Source organism: Pongo abelii, chromosome 18 (genome assembly GCF_028885655.2).
Source record: "Pongo abelii isolate AG06213 chromosome 18, NHGRI_mPonAbe1-v2.0_pri, whole genome shotgun sequence".
Lineage (NCBI taxonomy): Eukaryota > Metazoa > Chordata > Mammalia > Primates > Hominidae > Pongo > Pongo abelii.
This window is the reverse complement of record NC_072003.2, coordinates 12,119,626-12,129,019: the sequence shown is the minus strand read 5'-3', so window position 1 is coordinate 12,129,019 and position 9,394 is coordinate 12,119,626. Positions and strand designations below refer to the sequence as shown.

The following is a 9,394-nucleotide window of genomic DNA, read 5'->3' as shown; positions in this document are numbered from 1 at the left end:
GGCTGGAGGTGCGGCGGGGACGAGAGGAGCCTGAGGGAGCGCTGGAGAAGCCGGGAGGAGGAGGAGGAGGGATGCGCCGGGGCCTGGGGCTGGGCTGCACCCGGTGGTCGGGAGGGTGGAGAGGGCTTTGCACTGCAGCCGCAGCGGAGGGGCCCCGCCAGCTCGGAGGGTCCACTTGGGAACCCGGGGGGGTGCGAGTGGAGTCCAAGCCCAGGAGGACAGGGCGGATGGGGTTGGGGTGTGCGCCGTGCTTGGGCCTGCCACCTGCCCTTGCTGTCCTCCTAGGCCCTGGTGGACGATACCGAGGATGTGTCCCTGGACTTTGGAAACGAGGAGGAGCTGGCCTTTAGAAAAGCCAAGATCAGGTGTGTTGGGATGGAGCTTGGGTCAGGCATTCCCCAAAGCTGCAAATTCATTCATTTACTCACTCATTCATTCAAAATATATTGAGCACCTACTGTGTGCCAGGTCTGGGGCTGGGGACATATCTGTGGACACATCAGACAAGATCCCTGCCCTCCTGGAGCCTGCATTGGGAGAGGGAGGAAGAAGGGGTGGAGCTGATGTTGAACAGGCAAGGAGATTAATGAGATAATTGAATGTGAGAAGAAAATCAGCCCTGTGATGAAAGAGAAGGTAACTAGAGAAGGCCACTTGCTTTAGTGCAGCCATGGAGGGCCTCTCTGAGGAGGTGGCATTTGAGCTGATACCTGAATGATGAGAAGCAGCCAGCCATGGGAGACTCCAGAGGGAGAGTGTTCCAAGCTGAAGGAACAGCAAGCGCAAAGGCCCTGGGGCTATGTTGTAAGATCAGAGAAAGCCACTGAGGCCAGAGGGGAGCAAGCTTGGCAGTGGGCTGGACGAGTGGAAGAGAGCTTGGAGTTTTATTCTAATCCCTGCTGAGTCTAGCTAGACAGACTTGTCCTGGGTCAAGTCACTTAACTGCCTGAGACCTCTAGCATCCCAGAAGGTGGCAGGACCAAGGCATGAGGGATGACCTGTGAACGTGGTTGCCGATGGCCCAGGCGGCAGCCACTTCTAGAAACACCCACAGCTCAGCCTCATTCACCCACCCAGTTCTGCTTCCAGCTATCAGAGCCAGTAGGCATGGGACAAGCCCTGGCACCCAAATGCCATTCCTTGTAAAGTCTCTGTTTCTAAAATCAAACTCTCTGATTCAAACCTAATAAACCCCAGAAAGTAATAGACTGTGTTAGTTTCCTATGGCTGCTAGAACAAATTACCATTATCATCTTGGCTTAAGACAAAAGAAGTTTATTTTCCTGCAGTTCTGGAGGCCAAAAGTCCACAGTCAGTGTTCCTGGGCTGAAACCAAAGTGGCAGCAGTGCCACACTCCCTTCGGAAGAATTAGGGGAAAATCCGTTCTTTGCCTTTTCCAGCTTTTGGTGACTGCTGGCATTCTGTGTCTTGTGGCCTGTTCCTCCGTCTTCAAGGCCAGCGTTATAGCATGTTCAGATCTCTCTCTCTGTTCCATGGTCAGGTGACACGTGTGTGTGTGTGTGTGTGAAGTTTCCCTGTGCCTCTTTCTTTTTTTTTAATTTTTTATTATTATTGTACTTTAAGTTTTAGGGTACATGTGCACAACGTGCACGTTTGTTACATTGTATACATGTGCCATGTTGGTGTGCTGCACCCATTAACTCGTCATTTAGCATTAGGTATATCACCTAATGCTATCCCTCCCCCCTCCCCCCGTGCCTCTTTCTTATAAGGACTGTTGTGATGGCATTTAGGGTCCACCCAGATAATCTAGGATAACCTTTGCATCTCAAGATCCTTAATTATAGGCTGAGTGCAGTGGCTCACACCTGTAAGTAATCTCAGTGCTTTGGGAGGCCAAGGTGGGCAGATCACTTGAGGTCAGAAGTTTGTGACCAGCCTGGCCAACATGGTGAAACCCTGTCTCTACAAAAAAATACAAAAATTAGCCGGGTGTAGTGGCATGCACCTGTAATCTCAGCCACTCAGGAGGCTGGGGAAGGAGAATCACTTGAACCTGGGAGGCAGAAGCTGCAGTGGGCTGAGATCATGTCACTACACTCCAGTCTGGGCGACAGAGTGAGACCCTGTCTCAAAAAAAAAAAAAAAATTCTTAATTAAATTACATCTGCAAAGTCCCTTTCATCATATAAGGTGGCTGTCACAATTTCTGGGGATTAGAACCTGGATTTCTTTTTTTTTTTTTTTTTTTTTTGAGACAGGGTTTTGCTCTGTTGCCAAGGCTATAGTGCAGTATTACAATTATGGCTCACTGGAACCTCAAACTTTTGGGTTCAAGAGAACCTCCTGCCTCAGCCTCCGAAGTAGCTAGGACCATAGGTGTTGCCACCATGCCTGGCTAATTTTTTAAAAATTTAATTTGGTAGAGATGGAGTCTTGCTATGTTGTCCAGGCTGATCTGGAACTTCCGGCCTCAAGTAATCTTCCCGTGTCAGCCTCTTAAAGCCATGGGATTACAGGCATGAGCCACTGCACCCATCCAGGACCTGGATATTTTTGGAGGCTATTATTCACCCCACCATAATGGCCAATGATTACCTTTAAGGGAAGACACTGCAAATGAAGATTCCAAAAGAACTGGAATCCTGGGTAAAGAATCTTCTAGAACATCTGAACTCATATGTGTTCAATTTCTATTGAGCATCTACTGTATGCTCAACTCTGGGCTAGTGGCTGGGGATATGCAGCGTTCAGGACTCCACTCCTGCCTTTACGGATTGCCCAATCTAAGGCACGGTTGCTTAATCTCAGCACTCCTGACATTTTAGGCCAGATACTTCTTTGCTGTAGGGAGTGTCCTGTGCACCGTAGGATGTTTAGCAGCATCCCTGGCCTCTATTCACCAGATGCCAGTAGCGGCCCATCCATAAAGTCTCAGGCATTGCCAAATATCCTCTGTGGGGCAAACTTGACCCTGGTTGAAAACCATTGGTTTGTAGGGCGGGAGTAGGCATACCAGTGGCTGTTACAACTCAGTATTTTTGTTTTGTTTGGTTTTTGTTTTTGTTTTTGAGATGGAGTCTCACTGTCACCCACGCTGGAGCGCAGTGGTGCAATCTCGGCTCACTACAACCTCTGCCTCCCGGGTTCAAGCAATTCTCCTGCCTCAGTCTCCCAAGTAGCTGGGACTACAGGTGCACGCCACCACGCTTGGCTGATTTTTATGTTTTTTGTTTTGTTTTGTTTTAGTAGAGATGGAGTTTCACCATGTTGGCCAAGTTGGTCTCAAACTCCTGATCTCAGGTGATTTGCCTGCTTCAGCCTCCCACAGTGCTGAGATTACAGGTGTGAGCCACTGTGCCCGGCCAGAACTCAGTATTTTAAATGCTGGGATAGGCAGAAGCTGGGGCTCTTATCCTGGCCAGAGAAGGAGGTACCAGCTAAGCTGGGACCCACAGGTAGGGTAGGAGTTGGTTAGGCTGGGAAGGGTAGATATACCATGGGGAGGCTTGAAGGTAAGGTCATGAATTTAGGGTGGTTCCATGTGGCTCAAGACCCAGGTGCTGGGAAGTGGCCTGCGTGGAGATTGGCGCCAGAGCCTGCAGCACTCAGCAACCAAGCTCCAAGCTCTGGAGGTGCATTGTCCACTGAACCTTCTATGAGGATGGGGCTGTGCCTTTATCTGTGCTGTGCAGCACGGTGGCCCCAGCCACCTGTGGTGATTAAATATCTGAAATGTGGCCAGGGCGCCTGAGGGACAGATGTTTTGATATTATTTACTTTAATTAATTGGAATGTAAATAGCCACATGTGGCTGTGGCATTGGGTGGGGCAATTCCAGAGTTCGGTCACCATGGAAGGATTTTGCTCAGGGCAGTGATGTGAGGATTGCAGGATGGAGGCTGGGTTGTTGGGATGGAAGGAGGATAGGAGATCAGACCAAGGCACTGGCAGGGATGATGGAGGAAAGGGGCCCAGAGGCACAGGGGAGGTAGAACCAGCCCGCCTTGCTGGTGGTCAAGATGTGGGGTGGGGACAGGGATCATCAGGGTGACACTCAGGCTGGTGGTCTGGTGACTCAGGTGAAGAAGCAGTTCTGGGGGAAAGATGTTGAACTCAGAGTGGTCCTTGTTAGTCTGTGTTGGAACGTTCTACTAGCCAGTGGACAGCTGGGAGGAGGGGCCAGGAGCTCAAGAAGTCACCAGGGCTGCAATCAGAGATCTGGGAGGCAGCAGCTCATGTATCCAGGTGGGTATGTTTGAGAGCCACCCATCCCAGAATCTTCAGTGTGCCTAATGCAGATTCCTGGGTCTGGCCCTGGACTTATTTAACCAGATTCACAGGGGATGGGCCTAGGAACATGAGTTTAAAATAGCACCCCAGTTGATTCTGATGCGTAGGAACGTAGAGATGGCTCTAAAATCCTGAGAACAAATGAACTTACCCAGATTGCAGTATAGAAAGGGAATTTTTTTTTTTTTTTTTGAGATGGAGTTTCGCTCTTTTTGCCCAGGCTGGAGTGCAGTGGTGCGATCTCGGCTCACTGCAGCCTCCGCCTCCTGGGTTCAAGTGATTGTCCTGCCTCAGCCTCCTGAGTAGCTGGGATTATAGGTGTGTGCCACCATGCTGGCTAATTTTGTATTTTTAGTAGAGACAGAGTTTCATCATGTTGGCCAGGCTGGTCTCGAACTCCTGATCTCACGTGATCCTAGTGCCTTGGCCTCCCAAAGTGCTGGGATTACAGGCGTGAGCCACCACGCCCGGCCTAGAAAGGGGATTCTTAACTGAGGTCTACGGATGGGCTTCAGGGGTTCAGGACACCTCTGAAAACTATTATCTAAGTTTCATATGTGTGTTGTTTTAGAAAAAGATCCAAACTTTATTTATTTGTTTGTTTATGAGACGGGGTCTTGCTATGTTGCCCATGCTGATCTCAAACTCCAGGACTCAAGTGATCTCTCTGCCTCATCCTCCCAAAATGCTCCCAAAGGATCCAAACATTAATTGGATTATCAAATGGGCCCATGATCCAAAAAAGTTAAGAATCACTAGTATAGAGTGAAAACGGTTATTTGTAAATCCCTTGTTGAAATGGATTCCAGGCTGACATCAAAAGGAGGTGATGCTGTGGAAGGGGGCCTGTCACAGGAGTCTGGGACACTGGGTTCATCTCTTCCTTTATCACTTTCTGGCTTGGTGATTTTTGGACAGGTCACCTTGCTTTGCTGGGCCTCCATTGGCCAGTCTGTAAAATGGGGATGATTGTATCAGCCTGACTTCACCACGCGGTTACTATACAGTTTATTTAGTAAATATTTATTCAACATCTGCCAGGGGCAGGTGCTGGGCTAAACCCTGGGGATGGAGCTCTGGTCTCTGCTCTTTCTGTCCCTGGTTCCAGGTCAGTGAGGTGTAGTGTTGTGGTGGGGGGCCTGGGAAGTACATCACATCTTGCAGGATCAGTGGAGGGTGTGATTCCACAGCAGAGCTGGGCACATAGAGGAAATGTTAGCCATGTTGTGTGTGTTTTTCCCCAGTGGGCAAACTTTTTATTTCTTTTACTTTTTTTTTTAACTTTAAAAAACTATGATTAAAAAAAACCCACAGCGTAAAATTCCATCTTAGTCATTTTAAATTATACAGTTTAGTAGTTTAAGTATAGTCACATTGTTGTGACACAGAGCGTTTTCATCTTGCAAAACTGAAACTCTGTACCGTTTAACAACTCTCCTTCCCCTAGCCCCTGGTAAATACCATTCTCCTTTCTGTCTGTATGCATTTGACTACTCTAGGGACCCCCTAAAAGGGTCATACAGTATTTGTCCTTTTTTGACTGGCTTACTTCACTTAGCATAACGTCCTCAAGTTTCATCCATGTTATAAAATGTGCCAGAATTTCCTTCCTTTTTAAGGCTGGATAATAGTTCCATGATATGAATAAACTATGTTTTGTTTACCCATTCATCCACTTGGGTACACTTGTACCTCTTGCTGTTGAGAATAGTACTGCAATGAACGTTGGTATGCAAATCTCTCTTTGAGATTCTGCTTTCAATTCTTTTGGCCGTATACCCAAAAGTGGGATTGCTGGATCCTATGGTAGTTCTATTTTTAATTTTTTGAGGAACTACCATACTGTTTTCCATATCAGTTGCACCATTTTACAATCCCATCAACACTGTACAAGGGTCCCAGTTTGTCTGCATCCTTGCCAACATTGTTATTGACTGTGTTTTTGATAGTAACCACCCTCATGGGTGTGATAACCATGTTATTTTATTGTGGTGTAGATTGGCATATCCCTAATGGTTAATGATGCTGAGCATTTTTTCATGTGCTATGTGTCCATTTGTATATCACCTTTGGAGAAATGTCTATTCAAGTCTCTTGCCCATTTTTTTAATCAGGTTACCGGATTTTTGTTGTTGAGTTCTTTATTCTGGATATTAATATTTTCTCTTATTCTATAGGCTGCCTTTTTATTCTATTGATTGTGTCTTCTGATGCACAAAAGTTTTTAGGTTTAATGTAATTCCATTTGCCTTTTTGTTTTTTTTTTTTTTTTTTTTTTTGAGACGGAGTCTCGCTGTGTCCCCCAGGCTGGAGTGCAGTGGCTTGATCTTGGCTTACTGCAAGCTCCGCCTCTCGGGTTCACGCCATTCTCCTGCCTCAGCCTCTCGAGTAGATGGGACTACAGGTGCCTGCCACCATGCCCGGCTAATTTTTTGTATTTTTAGTAGAGACAGGGTTTCACCACGTTAGCCATGATGGTCTCGATCTCCTGACCTCGTGATCCGCCCGACTTGGCCTCCTAAAGTGGCCTGTTTGTACTTTTTGTTTCCTTTGCTTTTAGTGTCAGTGTGTGTGTGTGTGTGTGTGTGTGTGTGTTTAATTCAATATAATATAATCATGGCCAAGCACTGTGGCTCATGCCTGTAGTTCCAGCACTTTGGGAGGCTGAGTCGGGTAGATTGCTTGAGGCCAGGAGTTTGAGACCAGCCTGGGCAACATGGCAAAACCCCGTATCTACAAAAAATACAAAAAGTAGCCAGACGTGGTGGCACACACCTGTAGTCCTAGCTACTTGGGAGGCTGAGGTAGGAAGATTGCTTGAGCCTGGGAGGTCAAGGCTGCAGTGAGCTATTATCACACCACTGCACTCTAGCCTGGGTGACAGAGCAAGATCCTGTCTCAAAAAACAAAATAAATAAAAAGCAATATAATTCACATTCTACCAATTTATTCTTTAAAAGTGTATGATTCAGTTTTGGTTTTGATATATTCACAAGGTTGTACATCCTTCACTACTATGTAGTTCCAGAAGTTTTTCACTGCGCCAAATGGGAACCCTGTACCCATTAAACAGTCCCTACCCATTTTCCCCTTCCCCAAGCCCCTGGGAACCACTAGTCTACTTTCTGTTCCTATGAATTTGCCTATTCCAGACATTTCATGTAAATGAAATCTGGGTTAGTCAGGGACCTCCAAAGAAATAAAACCAATAGGATATCTGTAAGTATGTAGAAAGAGATTCATTAAGAGGAATTCATTCTTGCAATTATGGAGGCTGAGAAGTCCCACGATCTGCCATCCACAAGCAGCAGGCCCAGGAACGCTGGTGGCGCAAAACCCATCCTAGCCCGAAGGCCTGGGAACCAGGGGAGCCCACAATGTCTCAGTCTGAATCTGAAAGGCCCGGAACAGAGGGGCCGACATGTAAGGCCTAGTCTGACTCCAAAGGCCCCAAAACCAGGAGGTATGATGTCTGAGAGGAGATGAGGACGGCTATCCCAGCTCAAGCAGGGAGAGGAAATTCCCTCTTCCTTTCTTTGTTGTCGTATTCAGGCCCTCAAAGGTTTGGATGATGCCCATCCAGATTGGAAAGGGTGGGCCTTCTTTTTTCTTTTCTTTTCTTTTTTTTTTTTGAGACAGGGTCTTGCTCTGTCACCCAGGCTGGAATACCGTGGTGTGATCTCAACTCACTGCAGCCTCCACCTCCCAGGCTCAATTGATCCTCCTGCCTCAGCCTCCTGAATAGCTGGGACTACAGGCATGCACCACCACGCCTGGCTAATTTTTCTATTTTTTGTAGAGACGAGGTCTCACTGTGTTGCCCAGGCTGGTCTTGAGCTCCAGAGCTCAAGTGATCCTCCCACCTTGGCCTCTCAAAGTGCTGGGATTATAGCCATGAGCCAGTGCATGAGGGTGGATCTTCTTTTCTCCATCCACCAATTCAAATGCTAATTTTTTTTTTTCCCAGAAACACCTTCACAGACTCAGATGCAATCTGGGTATCCCTTAGCCCAGTCTAGGTGACACGTGTTTTGTACAATATGTGGCTTTTTGTCTGGCGTCTTTCACTTAGCATATTTTCCAGGTTCATCCCGGTTTTGGTGTTTATCATTATTTCATTCCCTTTGATGGTCAATTAATTACCCATTGTGTGGACATACCACATTTTGTTTATCCATTCATACATTGATGGGCATTTGAGTTGTTTCTGCTTTTGTGTTGTTATGAATTATGTTGCTATGAATGTTTATGTACATGCTTTTTTTGGGCATACATTTTTGGTTCTTTTGGGCACATACCTAGGAGTGGAATTGCTGGGCCATGTGGTAACTCTCTTTTAGCTGTGCCGTGTTGCAGACCAGCTGTGAGTGAGTGTTGTGGGTTTCCAGCTGCCTTGGGATGCAGGAGGAGCCTGGGCTTTAGGTCAGAGAAACCTGGATCTTGATTCTGCCACTCCCTAGCCAAGTGACTGCACCCCCACAGTACAGTTCTGGGCCCAAGCTGGCAGATGCAAATAGGCTTTGATATAAAACTGTGTTTCCCCAGCTCTATAGGAAGACAGAGGTAGGGCATCTTCAGCTCATTGGGAGATCTAGCCCCTGCACCCACATAGCTCCCTTTGCTCTACTATTGCAAGAATTGTGTCTGGCCGCCACAGGTGAGAGCCAAAGCACTATGCGTTACCTTGAATCATAGAAGCTGTAGCCTCCATTTCCCACCAACCTTTTCTATGACTTGTTTGCCCAGACCCAAGGCCTGCTGGCCAGCTCAGTCCCTCCAGTGCAGGGGCAGTGGGTGGCAGATACAACAGTCCTCGTGGAGCCTCTGTGCTACGGGAGGCCAGGGTCATTCCCAGGCAGGCCCCCATCAGCCCAGGCCCGATGTTAACCCTTGACTCACAGTGACCTTGTACTTGAACAGTGACCACGACACCTTCTGGGTCCCCAGTTTTCTCTTCTGTAAAATGGGGATGATGTTGGCTATATTATAAGGTTGTAAAAAGATGATTAAATGAGGTGAACAATGTGTTTAGGGGACCTGGCAGGGCTCCTGATGCCCCTTGTGGGCTTCATAAGTGGCACATGTTATTCTGATCACAAGTGTGACTTCCACATCCTGGGCTGTGCAGAGGCATGTTCT

At 47.4% G+C, this 9,394-nt stretch overlaps 1 protein-coding gene across 2 annotated transcripts in view; it reads left to right on the top strand.

Moving 5' to 3' along the window:
- Positions 1-9,394, top strand: part of TVP23A (trans-golgi network vesicle protein 23 homolog A) — a 50,424-nt gene that overhangs the window by 405 nt on the left and 40,625 nt on the right. For both annotated transcript variants that reach the window (XM_054533462.1, XM_024233908.2), the window contains exon 2: positions 286-365. In XM_054533462.1, the coding sequence (XP_054389437.1) occupies positions 286-365 (80 nt within the window). The remainder of the gene's footprint in view (positions 1-285; positions 366-9,394) is intronic.